This window comes from Salmo trutta, chromosome 20 (genome assembly GCF_901001165.1).
Source record: "Salmo trutta chromosome 20, fSalTru1.1, whole genome shotgun sequence".
Lineage (NCBI taxonomy): Eukaryota > Metazoa > Chordata > Actinopteri > Salmoniformes > Salmonidae > Salmo > Salmo trutta.
Genome location: NC_042976.1, coordinates 19,878,333 through 19,895,533, shown reverse-complemented (window position 1 = coordinate 19,895,533; position 17,201 = coordinate 19,878,333). Strand labels below are relative to the sequence as shown.

At 42.9% G+C, this 17,201-nt stretch overlaps 1 protein-coding gene across 1 annotated transcript in view; it reads left to right on the top strand.

The window, feature by feature from the left end:
• Window positions 1-8,641: 8,641 nt before the first annotated feature.
• Window positions 8,642-17,201, top strand: part of ttn.2 (titin, tandem duplicate 2) — a 189,878-nt gene continuing 181,318 nt past the window's right edge. The window contains exons 1-7 of the mRNA XM_029702494.1: window positions 8,642-8,865; window positions 11,227-11,330; window positions 11,983-12,186; window positions 13,140-13,427; window positions 14,854-14,927; window positions 15,061-15,287; window positions 15,598-15,880. Of these exons, the coding sequence (XP_029558354.1) occupies window positions 11,240-11,330; window positions 11,983-12,186; window positions 13,140-13,427; window positions 14,854-14,927; window positions 15,061-15,287; window positions 15,598-15,880 (1,167 nt within the window). The 5' untranslated portion in view covers window positions 8,642-8,865; window positions 11,227-11,239. The remainder of the gene's footprint in view (window positions 8,866-11,226; window positions 11,331-11,982; window positions 12,187-13,139; window positions 13,428-14,853; window positions 14,928-15,060; window positions 15,288-15,597; window positions 15,881-17,201) is intronic.

Sequence of the window (17,201 nt, the reverse complement as noted above, 5' to 3'; positions counted from 1 at the left end):
ACGGTAGTGTACATGATAGGATTATTATGGAAATGTTTATTTATCAAACGGCATGATCATGTCACCAGCATTTAAGGTTGACTGCTCTGCTGTTGTACTGTATGTTGTGGGGTAACACAATCTCTCAGGTCAAATTGTGGTTCCGCAGGTTACACCTCTTCACTCCAATCCACCTCTCCACTCCACTAACTACTTCACTCCTCACACAGTGATGATAAAGCTGGCTCCCCTCCTGTTGTAGAGGGCTGAAATATTGCAGATACAGGCTTAAGATTGGCCTTTATCGGCAACAGATAGACGAGCCATGGGCTATTCTTGATAATATCATATAACATTTGAGAAGAAAAGCAGTTTGTTCTAATAAATAAATTGCTTTATATTTTATAATTGTACACATTTGTCTCCGTTGGTAGACTGTTTCTTTCACCTTGCATACCAATTTATGATTTTCACAGGGGCGCAACATTCACTGGGGACCCGGGGGGGACATGACCCACCCACATTATGAAATTGCATTTTAGTCCCCTACCGTGATAGAAAACGAGGCAACGCTGTGCTTTAGGACAATGCGGACGCCTCCGAGCGTCGGGTAGGCTGTTTGGAGTGTTTATCCGACTTTAAAAAATCTATATAAAGTTATGTACCCCTCACTTCTAAAACCAAAGTTGTGCCCCTGGATTTTCAAATATTATGCACAAGCTCATCTAATTTGATGAATACATCCTCCTGAACCTAATGGAACGAATCAAACAATGCGATAGAAAATAGTGTAACTTGGTCTCCCCCAGTCTGTGGATCTACTCCTCAGTTCCTTTCAAAGCCAGAAGATAAGCATCTCCTGGTGGGAGAAGATCCCTTCCTGAAGTGTGTCATTGTAGCTTGTGGAGAAAGCAGGGTGAGTTGTCTAACATTACTTTAAATTGCCTACAATTAGGTGATAGATTTTTATTTTTGATATTTTAAGTTGCCACTATAGCTTGTGAAGAAAGCAGGGTGGTACAAGATTCTAAATAGATTAAAATAACAGTTACGTTTTTGTCTCCCTTGCAGATTCAAAGCCAAAGTGATACTCATGTCATTGTAAAGAAGAGTGCTATTGTGTCAGACGCTGGGAAGTATGTGTGAGATGAAAAATAGGACGAGGGGAAGTCTGCTGTACTGCAGAGGAGTTGGTCACTGGTAAATCCTTTTTTATTTTCAAATTTTTTTTTTTTTTTTTGAATTCAAGTTAGTGTCATTACTGTGACACATGGATGTCATATGTATGGGTTTTTTATGTGTTAGAATGTCCTTATGTAGGTACTCATCAAAGTCTTACCCACATTCATCAATTAATCAATATCTTTGTTTAAATAGAGAAATTTGTAGTGCAGTCAGGTTCAACATTAAAAACAGTAACAACCATACAACAGATATACACATAAGTTAAATAATGACATTCTGTAACATGTAACTGCAAAAAAAAATGTATGAAATGTATGCATTCACTACTGTAAGTCGCTCTGGCTAAGAGCGTCTGCTAAATGACTAAAATGTAAAAAATGTAAAATGTAACTGTCCATAGATTTGATTCTGGAATGTATGACCCCTAAACTATCAATAAATGTGACATCTCAATTTTACAGTTATCTTTATTCTCCCGCAGAGCCAAGCCAAAGTGTTTCAAAGCCCAGGCAGTCATCATGATCAACACACTGAAGATCCAGATGGGAAAACTACATGCATCCTCAACAAGTAAACAACATAAAAAGTCAAGAGGGGCAGGAGGGAAAATAGGGAGTCTGGGGACTTGAATAAAGTTATGTATACATTTTGTGGCAATTTGCCTATTGCATGTAGTCCCTTTGTTTGCAATGAAAGCCTTTTTGTGAATACTGTTCTGATGTATTGTCCAATACCTGAATGAATTATTGAAGATTATCTTTTGGAGTACCGTCAATTTTATTTTTGACATTTTGAAAAACATTCTGTGAGTGAGCATTTTGATAATATATGAGATACAGACAAAAATGTTCATCGCCATGTTGCAGGAGACCTTTCCTGCAATCCAGGACATGTTAAACTTGTGGTGTATTAGAGGTTTAAAAAGGCTTCTGAAGTTTGTAATTTCCACAAATTTCAGAGTTGATTTTCCGTTATGAACAAAATGTATCAACCCTCACAAAAATGTAAATTGAATTATATTTCACATTTCCTGTTTTAGCAAACTGACTCAAATTAAGATCATACATCTGTGTATTTTTTATTTAACTGGGCAAGTCAGTTAAGAACACATTCTTATTTACAATGACGGCCTACCCCAGCTAAACCTGGACGATGCTGGGCCAATTGTGCGCCGCCCTATGGGACTCCCTCTCTATGGGAATCGAGCCAGTGTCACGTCCTGACCAGTAGAAGGGTTATTTGTTATTGTAGTTTGGTCAGGACGTGGCAGAGGGTATTTGTTTTATGTGGTTCGGGGTGGTGGTTTATTTAGTAGGGCGTTTGATTTATTATTTCCGGGTTTTTGGGTAATGTTCTATGTTTGTATTTCTATGTGGTCTCTGGTCTTTTGTATTTCTGTGTCTGGTTTATTGGGGTTGGACTCTCAATTGGAGGCAGGTGTTTTCTCGTTGCCTCTGATTGGGAGTCCTATATATGGGTATGTGTTTGGTTTAGTGTTTGTGGGAGATTGTTTCTTGTTTTGCCTGTGTGAGCCTTACAAGACTGTTTTGTTGTTCGTGCGTTTCGTTTTGTTGTTTTTGGTGTTCTCTTTATTTAAAATAAATGATAAGATGAGCATCCACATTCCTGCTGCGTTTTGGTCCTCCATTCCAGACGACAACCGTTACAGCCAGGGTGTCTGTAGTGCCCCCTCAAGCACTGAGATGCAGTGCCTTTGACCGCTGCGCCACTCAGGAGCCCGTTCATTTGGAAAGTATTCAGACCCCTTGACTTTTTCCACATTTTGTTACGTTACAGACTTATTCTAAAATGTATTGATATAGTTTTTTTCTCTCTCATCAGTCTACACACATATCCCATAATGACAAAAGCAAAAACAGTTTTTTTTAATTTTTTCAATATTTATCCCCCCCAAAATTAACGGAAATATCACATATATATGTATTCAGACCCTTTACTCAGTACTTTGTTGAAGCGCCTTTGGCAGCGATTACAGCCTCAAGTCTTCTTGGGTATGACTCTACAAGCTTGGCACTCTGGTATTTGTGGAGTTTATCCCATTCTTCTCTGCAGATACTCACAAGCTCTAAAAGGTTGACAGGGGAGTGTTGCTGCACAGCTATTTTCAGGTCTGTACAGAAATGTTTGATCAGGTTCAAGTCCGGGCTCTGGCTGGACCACTCAAGGACATTCCGAGACTTGTCCCGAAGCCACTCCTGCGTTCTCTTGGCTGTGTGCTTAGGGTCGTTGTCCTGTTGGCAGGTTTTCATCAAGGATCACTCTGCTTTGCTCCGTTCATCTTTCCCTCGATCCTGACTAGTCTCCCAGTCCCTGCAGCTGAAAAACATCCCCACAGCATGATGCTGCCACCACCATGCTTTCCCGTAGGAAGAGTGCCAGGTTTCCTCCTGACGTGACTCTTGGCATTCAGGCCAGAGAATCTTGTTACTCATAGTCTGAGAGTCCTTTAGGTGCCTTTTGGCAAACTCCAAGTGGTCTGTCATGTGCCTTTTACTGAGGAGTGGCTTCCGTCTGGCCACTCCGCCATAAAGGCCTGATTGTTGGAGTGCTGCAGAGATGGTTGTCCTTCTCGAAAGTTCTCCCATCTCCACAGAGGAACTCTGGAGCTCTGTCAGAGTGACCACCAGGTTCTTGGTCACCTTCTTGACCAAGGCCCTTCTCCCCTGATTGCTCAGTTTGGTGGACAGCTTTAGGAAGAGTCTTGGTGGTTCCAAACTTCTTCAAATTAAGAATGATGGAGGCCACTGTGTTCTTGGGGATGCTTGATACCCTTCCCCAGAACTGTGCCTCGACACAATCCTGTCTCGGAGCTCTACTGACAATTCCTTTGACCTCATGGCTTGGTTTCTGTTCTGACATGCACTATAAACTGTGTACACAGGGGACAATGGGGTCAAATGGGAGACCTCTTTGGGGGGTGGAGACAAGCATAAGACAGGTGAAACAGATCAGGGTGTGTCAATACCCCCCCTCTAGGGACGCCACCTGCTGTCCTACCTGGGCACATACCTGGTTGACCCGGGGTGCCGGCGGGTCCAGGATGTTCCTAGCGGGACCCAGCACCTCTCCTCCGGGGCATAATCCTCCCAGTCAACCAGGTACTGGAAAACCCTGCCCCGAGGTCAAACACTCAGGAGGCATCTCACCGTGGACGTCGGATGGCGGTCGATAAGACTGGGAGTGGGGGTGGGCCTGGAAACAGGAGACAAAGGGCTGTGAGACAAAGGTATAATCCTAGACAGATGAAAAGTAGGATGTATACGGATAGTACGGGGCAACAGAAGACTAACAGCAGAGGGGCTAAGGACTTTAGAAATGGGGAATGGATCAATAAAACAGGGGAAAGGTTTACGAGACTCCACCCGGAGGCTTAGATCCCACGTAGACAGCCATACTCTCTGCCCGAGACGATAGCGGGAGCCGATTTCCAGTGGCTTGCTTCCATGTACGCCGACAGCGGCAGACGAACATCGGGGCAGAGTGTATGTTGACCTATTCCTCTTGCTCAAGGCACCGAAGAGTCATCTCCAGGTCCTGATTGACACACTCCGACTGGCCATTGGATTGAGGATGAAACCCGGAGGACAGGCTGGCCGACGACCCAATGAGGGAGCAGAACGCCTTCCAAAATCGGGACGAGAACTGAGGACCACGACGGAGACTATGTCGACAGGAAACCCATGTATTCGGAAGACGTGCTGCACCATGAGCTGGGCTGTCTCCTTGGCTGAAGGTAACTTGGGGAGGGATATGAAATGGGTGGCTATAGAAAACCTATCCACCACTGTAAGAATGGTGGTGTTGCCATCAGATGGAGAGGGACCAGTGACAAAGTCCAGGTATATATGGGACCAGGGTCGATGAGGAACAGGGAGTTGTTGAAGGAGGCCAGCCGGAGCTTGCCATAGAGTCTTAATTTTGAGCACACCGTGCATGCGGCGATGAATGCGGAGACGTCAGAAACCATAGCAGGCCACCAAAAGCATTGTCGGAGGATGGCCAGGGTTCGGCGGGAGCCAGGATGGCAGGTTAGCTTAGAGGAATGAGCCCACTCCAGGACCGAGGACCGAGCCGGATCTGTGACGAACATTCGGTTAGCCCCCCCCCCCCCCCCGGGTTAAATTAAATCGTGTGAATAATAGAGCTCAATGGCCTAGAGTTGAGGTGCTTGGCGATGTGGAGATATTCTTAATTCTTGGTCGGTCCACACCAAGAATGGATGTTCTGCCGCTTCAAGACAGTGCCTCCACTCCTCCAATGCCATTTTGACCACCAGAAGTTCCAGCTGGATTGAGACGATGGGACAGGAAGGCACAGAGATGCAGCTTTTGGTCCCGGGCAGACTGCTGGGACAGGACGGCCCCAACTCCAACGTCAGAAGCATTGACCTCTAGCACAAACTGACGGGACAGGTCCGGATAGATATGGATGGGGGCTGTGGTGAACCAATGCTTCAGATCCAAAAACGCTTGGTAAGCAGCTGGGGACCACGTGAACAGAACCTTGGGAGAAGTGAGAGCTACGAGGGGGGAAGCCAGGGTGCTTTAAGTCCCGAAAGAAGTGGCGGTAGAAATGTGCAAACCCAAGAAAATGTTGCAGCTGCACTCTGGACATGGGTTGAGTCCAATCAACCACTGCTCTCACCTTGTCAGGATCCATTTGAATGTTCCCCGCTGTGATGACGTATCCTAGAAAGGAGATAGTGGAACGATGGAATTCACACTTCTCAGCCTTGACAAACAACTGGTTCTCCAGGAGGCGCTGCAGGACTTGTCAGATGTGGAGGACATGCTCCTGAACCGAACAGGAAAAGACAAGGATGTCGTCAAGGTAAACGAACACGAATCTGTTCAACATGTCACGGAGCACATCATTGACCAAAGCCTGGAACACTGTGGGAGCGTTGGTCAATCCGAATGGCATCACCAGATACCCGTAGTGCCTGCTGGCTATGTTAAAGGCTGTTTTCCATTGAGGCTCCGGTAGTCGATACACAGGCGGAGGGTTTTGTGCTTCCCCACAAAGAAGAACCCTGAGCCGGCAGGATGAAGGACGAATGCTCCCAGCAGCCAGAAAGCCCTCAATGTTCTCCTCCATGGCCTTGGTCTCCGGACCAGACAGGGAATAGAGCCGCCCCCGAGGCGGTGTAGTGCCAGGGAAGAGGTCAATGGCGGAATCATAGGGTCGATGTTTAGGAAGAGATGTGACGCACGCCTTATTGAAAACCTCCCGGAGGCCCTGATACTCCGCGGGGATGATGGAGAGATCCAAGGCTTTACCCAAGCCCACGGGAGGACGTCCAGGGGCAGGCTGCGCCACCTAGAGGCAATGTGCATGGCAAAACAGGCTCCACCCCAGGATAGGACTCATAGCCCAGTCGATCAGGGGGTTGTGCCTCTGGAGCCATGACAATCCCAAAACCACAGGTGCATGATGAGATTCAATGAGCAGAGACTGCATGGACTCACTGTGATTCCCTGACACTCTCAGATTGATAGGAATGGTGCTGTGATTGATCCGGCCAATAGAGCACCCGTTCACTGCTCTGGCGTACATGGGGACGGAGAGAGATTGTGTGGAGAGCCCCAGTTCCGACACCAGGGCAGTGTCCAAAAAATTATTGAGTCCAGGATCACCCGGAGCAGATTTAGACCGGTCACCCCACAACAGGATAGCATGGAGAGGAGTACGAGTAAAGGGAGATGGGAGACTCCCTGTATGGCCTACTAGCGTACTTGTACCTACTGATGGGCCTGGGTATTTTATTGGACAGGTGGATATGTAATGTCCCGAAATTCCACAATACAGACAGCTTTCAGAGCTCAGTCTGTGTGAACGTTCCTCAGGGGATAATATAGACTTGCCCAGTTGCATGGGCCCCGGAGGAGACGAATCGACAGTCCTCGATGATTCCCGAGGGAACTCGGGTAACTTCGGATTCTCTCAGGAGTGTAGGCGTCGGGGACTTCCGGGATTCGAGGTCCATGGGTATTTCGTCTTTAATCCTCTCCAATAATACATGATGGAAGGTGTCGAATAGGGAAGTCAGCCACTCTACGGGAATCCTGACACAGTTTCCTGACGCAGTTTCTGAGCCGCCACTCTCCCGTACATCGGAGAATCGAACACCTTCCTTACTTCCTCCACGAACGCCTCCAGATTATGGCACACGGCGGTTTGTTGTTCCCACACCGTCGTAGCCCAGGTGAACGCCCTCCCAGACAGCGTTTTAAGGTACGCTATCTTCAAGCGATCCGAAGGAATCTAACAGGGCTGCAGCTCAAAGATGAGGGAGCACTGGGAGAGAAACGCCTGGCATGTTTCAGGATCCCCAGTGTAGGGCTCCGGAGAAGGTAGGTGGGGTTTTCGGAGAGCTGGATTAGGAAGGGGAGAAGCACCGCTTGTAATGAGGTTACTGAGAGTCTGGGCGGGTACCATTGTGGCTTGCTGCCTATTAGATAGTCCGCAGAATTGCTCCAGTAAGGTGTGGAATGTTTGGTTATGTTGTCCTGTCACGGTGTGGAATCTTTCCATAAGGTTCCGTATCATCTCCTCACGTCTTCTAATGGTGGCTCCTTGTGAGGAGACAGTGTTGCAGAGCTAGTCCGAGTCTGCTGAGTCAGTCATGGCCAGTTCGTACTACCACGACTCAGGATATGACCCAGATGCAGACACGGAAGGCGGATAGTACAATTCTCAAAATATTTATTTTACAAGGGGACAGGCTAGGGCAGGTCGAGGGCAGGCAGAGGTCAGTAATCAAGGGCAGAGTCAATGAGGTACAGGGTCTGGATAATTATGTAAGAAAGCTATTTCTGTTTTCTATTTTTAATACATTCGCAAATATCTAAAAACCTGTTTTTGCTTTGTCATTATGGGTGAGTAGATTGATCAGGATTTTTTTTATTTAATACATTTTAGAATAAGGCTGTACAGACTATTATACATCTTTGTATATAAAGACAGGAAAACGTACAAGTACTAACATAGCTGTCACAAGTATTTAGCAGCCATATGTAAACAATGCCCCTGTTCCTCTAATGGCATAATTTGTTCCAGTCTTGCTGCGTAGGTGATGGGGGTAGCCCAGGATCTGAGTGACAAGCAAAGCCACGCTTTCCATTTGGTCAATAAATTAATGGCAGGTACTTTTATATTTTAGAACAGAAATGTACATAGTGGTAGCATTTGGGAATATGAAAGATTGTCCTTCTTCAAGAAGACAGTCATTCAAAGCTAAATGTTTTGTGTCAAAAGAAAGGCAGATGACCCCAAGCAGTGACAACAGTGCCTGGACAATATTAAGTAAAGTGAGTGACAGGTGTGAGCTTGCATAATATGGCTTCCCATCTCCCATCAACCCCTCTGAGTGGCAGACCAATAAGGAGAGTGGATGCACTGATGATGCTGATTTGCCCAGTGGTATAAAAAGTAACACAACCATATTGTCACTTCTGAGCAGTTGGAGCATTCCCAGCCTTGCCTCGGGTGTAGGGATTGCATAAGGAAAAAAAACAAAACTACACAGCTACACTGTGTGGTTTTGTTTTTTGGGGTTTCTTTGAGGCTAAACTGTTCTCACATTGGATTTTCTGACAACATTTCTGGATAAGGAGATTTCTGATGAGATAAAACTCCTGGGCTTCCCCCAATCAAATCCAGGCACTCTTGTGGATACAAGTAAGTCATTGTAGTTCATTAAACCTTGACCTATACTAATGTAGCTCAGTTGGTAGAGCATGGCACTTGCAATGCCAGGGTTGTGGGTTTGATTCCCACGGGGAGCCAGTATTTAAAAAATGTAATAAAATGTATGCACTCTACTGTAAGTCGCTCTGGATAAGAGCGTCTGCTAAATGACTAAAATGTAAATGTAAGAAAAGTTAATATCGTGTTACCCTGTATATACTAATTCCCAAAGAATAACGTGACAATTGGTGATATCCTCAAAATATATTATGGGAATCATTTAACATTAAGAATGTTTTATTTTAAATACATACCTTATTAAGAACTAACGCTTTTAATTTTCAAGGTTTTTTCTATATGGTGCAATGATTTGAGAAGCTCCCAGAATAGCCCGTATAAGCGTTAGAGTGGTGTCCCAGCTGCGGAGCAATGTCTTTTTAAGGGAATCAGCAGCAGGGCTATCAGTTGCACCTCCAGTTATTTGTCACATGGTGACTGTCAATCAAGCCTGGTACCGAGTATTTTTAGAGCGTTCCAATTTGTGTTACATGGCTCATCAAAAGTTTACAGTTTTGGATAGTTTTCATACAATATTAACGATGTGATGAAGGCTATAATTGATTGTTAAGGCAATGCCTTAGTTAATTGTTGCGCCAATATATACTTTCTGATCAGTATATACTGTGGCCAGTGTTTAATGATATTTCCTGCAATTGAGATCAATAAAAGAACTGTGGAGATTTCTCGAGGTGAAGTTTTTCAAAGTTATACTTTCTCAAGTGATATTCTGTATATCCGGATCAAGAATAACTGTTCTCTGCTAGCTTCATTGATGTTCCATTCTATGGAAGTTGTGATATTGTGTTTCATTAAGGCTCCCAGGCTGCATCACATCGGCCGTGATTGGGAGTCCCATAGGGACCAGCGTCGTCTGGGTTTGGCCGTCAATGTAAATAAGAATGTGTTCTTAACTGACTTGCCTAGTTAAATAAAGGTCAAATAAAAAAATGTAAAGGCCTAAGGAATCTATATTTGATGTGCGTTGTATCTAAGGATGAAAGGTAATGTGATACTATAGTGCTTAATGGCTCATATTTTTGGGTTGAATAATGTATGTCAATAAATTATCGATTCTAGGCCTGTACTGGATTGAAAGTACAGGCCTACTAAATTGAAGCTGTTCTATCTATAGGCCTAAACAAGTTCTTAAAATATTAAGCTTTAAATTTGCAGTGTTTTGTACATTGTTGGAAATGACACAGTCTTTATAAATTCATGACTGGTTTATTAATACTTGATTCCAAAACCTCATGTTGATATGTTATCCAGCTGCTATTTAAAGATGACTTGGTGGATTATGTTGTATCTGGAACTGGAACGGCAATGGCAGACATTTTAGGACTTAAACATCGGCCCAGTCAAGGGAAATGTGTTGTATAGGCCTAGTGTAACTGTAGGCCTAACAGCTGACGTCAAGGGATATGTTCTGTTCAGTTTGAGTTATAAATAATCTATTACACACCTATTAGTTACATTGAGTAACACTTGCCTTACCCTTAGTACAGTGTACATACAGTGTAACATTGAGTAATTACAGTACTTGTTACACTTTACTTACAGGAATACTTGCACAGTAATAAGGTATTACCTTAACTTGAAATATATCAACATTAATTTAACAGGAAATCATTACACATTGATGTAAGGCCAGTTGGCCATCTGTTATTTATGTGTGTGTGAAGCACAGATCTCCTGAGTGGTAGCTAGCTAGCTTCCAGTTGTTACTGTCTTCTCTGTGAGCTGTCACACAGAGCTGTGGCCCTGGTGTTTGGCCTAACACCCAGATCTCATGGTTCCTCTGATAGCTCAAGTGACAGTAAGCCAGGTGCTGGATATGACACAAGTGATTAGACACTCATTGGCTAATAATACATGCTGGGTTCATTTGATGTATAGGTTTTATTTGTATATGTAAAAGATGTAAAAGAAAGGTAGACTCATCTTCATTGGTTTGGTGATGTGACACAAGTGACATAACACTCTCATAAACTAAGAATTGAGTTCAAATGTATTTGCCATAACTACTGTAAAAGATATCAAAGAAAGGTAGATTATTCTGATTAAACCTAGTCCTGGAATCAAAGCTCTTTCGATGGAGAATCTCCATTGACAATGCTTTTCAGTCATGGAGTAGGCTTAGTCTGTGTCTGGGAAACCTGCCCTCAGTGGCTAAGTTTAAATGTATATGTGTGCTTTGTTCAGGGATTTTACCATTCAACTATTGTAAAAGATTTATAAGGTAGATTTATAGTGTGTGAGTGATTTGGTGATGTGCTTTGTTGTGCCTCTTAGGGTGCCGTCCACAATGTCAACACAGGCACCAACATTTACACAGCCTCTGCAGAGCGGTGTGGCACTAGAGGGTAGTGCTGCAACGTTTGAGGCTCAAGTTAGTGGTAAGGAGATCTCTTATGTTCTTCAACTGTACCTCATGAATATAGCTGAATGTCCAAACATACAGTACCAGTCAAAAGTTTGGACACGCCTACTCGTTCAAGTGTTTTTTTTTTGTTTTTTTTTACTATTTTCTACATTGTAGAATAATAGTGAAGACATCAAAACTATGAAATAGCAGATATGGAATCACGTTGTAACCAAAAAAGTGTTAAACAAATCCAAATATATTTTATATTTGAGATTCTTCAAAGTAGCCACCCTTTGCCTTGAAGACAGCTTTGCACACTCTAGGCATTAGAAAATAATAAAAATAAAGAAAAACCCTTGAGTAGGTGTGTCCAAACTTTTGACTGGTACTGTAGATGCAGTCAATGTGTTGAATCATTGATGTAAAACCGCAGATATAAAGCCTTTGCGCAGCAACATTTTATCAAGAAATAAGTACCCTATTAATGGATTGGATTCCCAGACACAGGCTTAATCTGTGCCTGGGAAGCCGGCCCTATGTGATATTGCAGGCCTTTTGTTGTTCCTGGGAGAAAATGTCTCAGCTTTCCTCTGAATTGTAACGGCTTGTTCAAAATCATCACCAAATTCATCACCATCATCAACTCTGCTCAGTGCTGACTAGAATGTTGACTTGATCTAAAGGTAATCCAGTTCCTGAGGTGAGCTGGTTCCGTGATGGCCAGGTTCTTTCCGCTGCCGCTCTGCCCGGCGCACAGATCTCGTTCAGCGATGGCCGCGCTGTTCTGATGATCCCTGCTGTGACAGCCGCACACAGTGGAAGATTTTCTGTGAGAGCCACCAATGGTGCTGGACAAGCCACTAGCACCGCTGAACTTCTTGTTACAGGTGAGAGAACCAGAGTATTGTGTTATGTTGTTTTTTTTGCCAGCATATGCACTGTGGTTTCTCCTAATGGTTACTAATGGTTACTGCACTCGGGTAAAACATTGAACGTTTGTGTCTAATCTTCTGCAAAAATCAGGGGCCTTTCAGGGCCTCTTGCTTGGGCCACTTGATAAAACAGTGGTGTTGTTTGAGGTTGTTCTAGCTAGCCAATGCTTTGGCTTGCAGTTTTAGACAGTGTCCTGCATCATTCTAAGAGTAATCATGACTGCAAACATGAAGGGCAGCCAAAGATAGCATAGTATTCATTATTAATAAAGCTCTTAAAAGCAGCCTGTCCAATTGAAGTGACTGACCATCAGTACTGTAGACCTTCATTGCTCGCTACTTTACAGAATTGTTCAATTAACAGCACTCATTTGCAATGATGAGAGTGGTAGCTGCCATGTTGTTTACATTTTACACATCCATTAATGAGAACCAATATTGAATCGGGAAACTGTTGTTTGCCACTTACATTTGCTTTGTGTAAAATAGTATGTTCAATCACCTTTAAAGTAAAACAATACAGTAGGTGTTATAATTGACCACCCTGTCAACTGCTACCACTGACCCCGGGCTTAGGAGCAAATGTAAAGTCCGACAATTTGGATTAAAATCTATATTGCGATCCAAACATCTTCCGTAGAGACCTTTACCCTGCATGGTGAATGATAAGTAGATAGATGTAAGTTTCCTATTTAAAAAGTGACTGGTATAAGTGGTCTCTGAGTTGGCCGAATGAAAATTAAGACAAATAGTGTTACAATTTCCCCTGGTCTCCACCAGTTGTATTTGCCCCCGGTCTACCCTAGCCAATGGACATCTATGGTGCTGCTCACTTCCACCACTTCATTATTATTTTTTTTACATCACATTTTTTTAAACTTCTTTTTCCATTAAATGTATTATTACAGCGGAGACCTCGCAGCCCAACTTTATTCAGAGACTTCAGAGTATGACCGTGAGACAAGGAAGCCAAGTGAGACTGGATGTTCGTGTTGCAGGAATCCCTACACCTGTGGTAAAGTTCTACAGAGAGGGAGCTGAGATACAGAGCTCTGCTGACTTTCAGATTGTTCAAGAAGGAGACCTTTACAGTTTGTTGATTGCCGAAGCCTTCCCAGAAGATTCTGGAACTTACTCTGTAAATGCTTCAAACAGCAGCGGACGGGCTACTTCCACTGCTGAACTGCTGGTTCAAGGTGAGATAAAGTTGATCCAGTTGATTTGTGGTGTGTGATTATGGGCAACATGTTCTGTCCTCAGATTTGCCGTGCTCCAACCATATCGCCTGCGACACATTTTAGAGTGCTTTGGGCTTTTGGAAATCTGCCATTGTAACAGCCTTCTCTGGGTTACAAGATAATTCCTGTTTCAATTATTTAATTGTGCATTTCCTTGCTGTTTTTTGGACAGAAAATATAATTAATCTAGCCTAGAGAGGTGACTACCTACACTGTAAGGCATTTTTAACTCAAAAACTTCTAGTGAGTTGAAGTCAGTCATTATTACTTAAAATGTTTATGTGGTACAGACTCAAAACTAAATGAGAAGTCACATCAACTCTATTTTTTAAGTTAACTTTTTCCCCAGCATGCCCCACCCGAATGTAGATTTTTTGGAATTGTTTTTAATATCTGTGTATTTGCATGTATATTGAGTGATTGATAAATTTCATGCTACTCAAAGATAAATAACATACATTTTTCTAAACTAATACTATAATTGTTATTTTTTGTTGTTTTTACCTGTTACTGAAATGGTTGTTCCATATGAAATGGCTTATGTAGTCCCCTCACACTGTTCCTAATCCAGGCAGTCATTATGATACAAATATTGTTGGATATCCTAACTCTGGCTGGATTCCAATAGGAATTACACATCACTTTGCAAACCAGCATAATGTGACTTGCAGGTAGGGTTGCGAAATTCAGGTAAATATTCAGGTTTTCCAGAAATCCCAGTTGGAAGATTCCTGGAAATCCTTCAACTAGGATTTTTTTTTAAATCTGGACATTTTGGGAAAGTTACCAGAATTTTGCAACCCTACTTTCAGGCCTGATGTTGCCAGTAATCCATGACTTTCAGGCACCTGTGTTAGGGTAAAGCTAGGTCTCAAAATAAGGCCTCATGAAATATGTAATGTATTGTCATAGAGAACTTATTATAATGATGACATGTGCCTATTAACTCATTTTGTAAAGGCTGCAGGACTGAACATGAATAATTCTGTCACTAACAAACACATTAATGGGTGGTAACTCTACAATTCACTCGAAAAGGCAAGGCACACTGGGAAATTATATTGGAGGTGTGGCTTAGTGGGTGAATTCCATTTTTTTGTTTTTAACTGATACAACTCAAATCTGGAACCCCTTCAGGGTCAGAGTGACTCTATCAATTTGATTAATGACTACAAAAATAACTAAGTAACTGTAAATATATTAAGTAGGCCTTCAATGAGCCAATGCATTGAAACTGAATGGAAACTGTGATAGGCTCAATGAGCCCGTGGTGGGCAGTGAATTCCATATTGCATGTAGCCTAAACTGAATTTCATTTACAACTTGTTGTCATCATGTTCAATAATTTGATGGAAAATTCATCTTTATATTTGTTTCTGTCTAGGGGAAGAAGCTGTGCCTGCCAAGAAGTCTAAAACTGTTTTGTCAGCCTCCTCTCAGACCAGAGTTGAGACAAGGGTAAATAGACATGAATAGACATAAATAGACATGAATAGACATAAATAGACATTACATTTTTATCTCTGTCTGTCTGTTGACGCTAGCTATCAGTCAGATAAAACACTAACCTTTTATGTTGTTTTATTTTCAGAGTATCGAGGCTCATTTTGAATCCTCATCCTCATCCATGCAAATGCGTGTTGAAGGTGGTGTAGTGAGCCACCAAGCACACAAGACCCCACCACGTGTGCCTCCAAAGCCAACCTCAACCTCCAAGTCCCCAACACCACCATCTCTTGCAGCCAGGGTTGCAGGAGAACGTCATCAGTCACCATCACCTGTGAGACATGTCAAGGTGCCCACACCGGCCCCTTTTAGGTAAAACACTTTATATCAATCCTACATAAAATAAAGTGTTTCATTGAATGCAACAATATCCCACAAAATACAGACAGGTAGTTTACGTCAATCTCTATAGGGAATAAGACCATGGGTATCATGTTATTTTATAATACAGAAATTACCAGGTATTTAGGCTCCCTAGAAATTACCTTATAAAACAGTAGTTACATAATAAACATATGACTTACTTATTTGTCTATTAACACTACAAAACACCATTTTGGTAATATACGAATAACATACATTTTTAAATGTTTGATATTTTCTCTCTCTTTGTTTAACACAGGCCTGTATCCCCCTCATCAAGACTGTCTGGGTCCCCAATCAGACCAGTTAAATCCCCACTGACCACACGCAAAAAGGTAGCCCGTGGTCCTGATGTCCCCCCACCATGGAAGCAGGGAGACTTGGTGGAAGGTTCCAGCAGCTATTCCAGCAGCATGACTTCTAGTGCCACCCATGCCCAGGCTTCCATGTCTGCCACCCATGTTCACATGGAGCAGCACTGGGAGGGCTCTTATGGATCGCAAACGACTGGTGCCGCTGTATCCGGTGTCGCTGTGAAAGAGGTAAGGAAATTCCTATTTCATAGGAGCCCCTCTCACAACTCTCTCTGTGGCAGAGACATCTTGAGGCTGATTGGTGTATGTGCATGAGCATTCATAAGGTAAGATTGTGAACGGCTTTGATTCGCTGATTAGCTTTCTTTTTGAGGAAATGGGCCTAAATCAGTTCAAATATCCTGTCCAATGAATATTTGACTTCCTGGATGTATTTTTTGGATCTTACATGGCTTAGGCTCGGGTGTCTGAATTTAGAAAGTAATGCCTCATCCCTCTATAGAGATGTGATGATTGTAGCTATTTAAGATTGCATCTATTATCAATAAGGTGATAGTGACGTATATGTATGCAGCTATTATCAATAAAACTGATAATGACTTTGATTGGATCCTAACGGTACTAATGTATGCTAGGAGGCACAGCATGAGGTGGATGATAAAAACATTGCTGTAGCTACTGTGGTAGCAGCTGTGGACCAAGCTCGCAGCCGCAAGTCTGCTGGTTTTACACCAGAGCCGGTGCCAGAGGCGGTGCCAGAGCTAGTGGTGCAGCCCAGTACAGAGACAAAGCACCTCTAGCACCTCTTCTACTGTGGTGTTAATGTCCACAACAAGGGAACAGGTAGTTCATTCATTAAAAAAGTACAACCCTGTCGTCCTTCCCTTCACTTCCATTATTTATTTATTTCCCTTTCTTCTGTCACCACACCCCACATCGGTATACCCCACTCACACTTAACAACATTATCCCTGATAAACATAGACAGTTTTCCATTTTAAATTGGTGTCATTTCCCCGTACCCACATATTTGACCTCACAACCATCTGTGATTTTGTAACATTCCATATGGTTTATTTTTCACATTCCCTTTGGTGTGTTGTTGAGCTCTCCTGTAATGTTGATATGTGTTATTAATATTATCATTATTTATACACCTAATATACTGTAGAACTATTCTGCCCCTGGCCAGTTCATAATATAGATCATGCCAGACTCTATAGCTGTTGAATCAGCTATAGAAACACACACTGATGATGCTGTGGTACAGTACAGAGAAATGGAAATCTCTACTTTCACATGTATGATGACAACCAAGGAGCAGGAAGCTTTAAGATAGCACTTACTGTATTGTTTTGTTTACTCTTCTGAGCACTTTCCCAAATCGTTCACATCAACTATACAGTATGTTGGCACTATTTAAGTTGAAGTCACTGCATGAACCCATTTTCTCTGCACTTAAGGCAGTGATTTAGGTACGTATTTTGAACATACCGATTAGAAGAGGAAAATTCGGTCTCAAATCTGTTTAGCACGTGTCCGAGTGCAC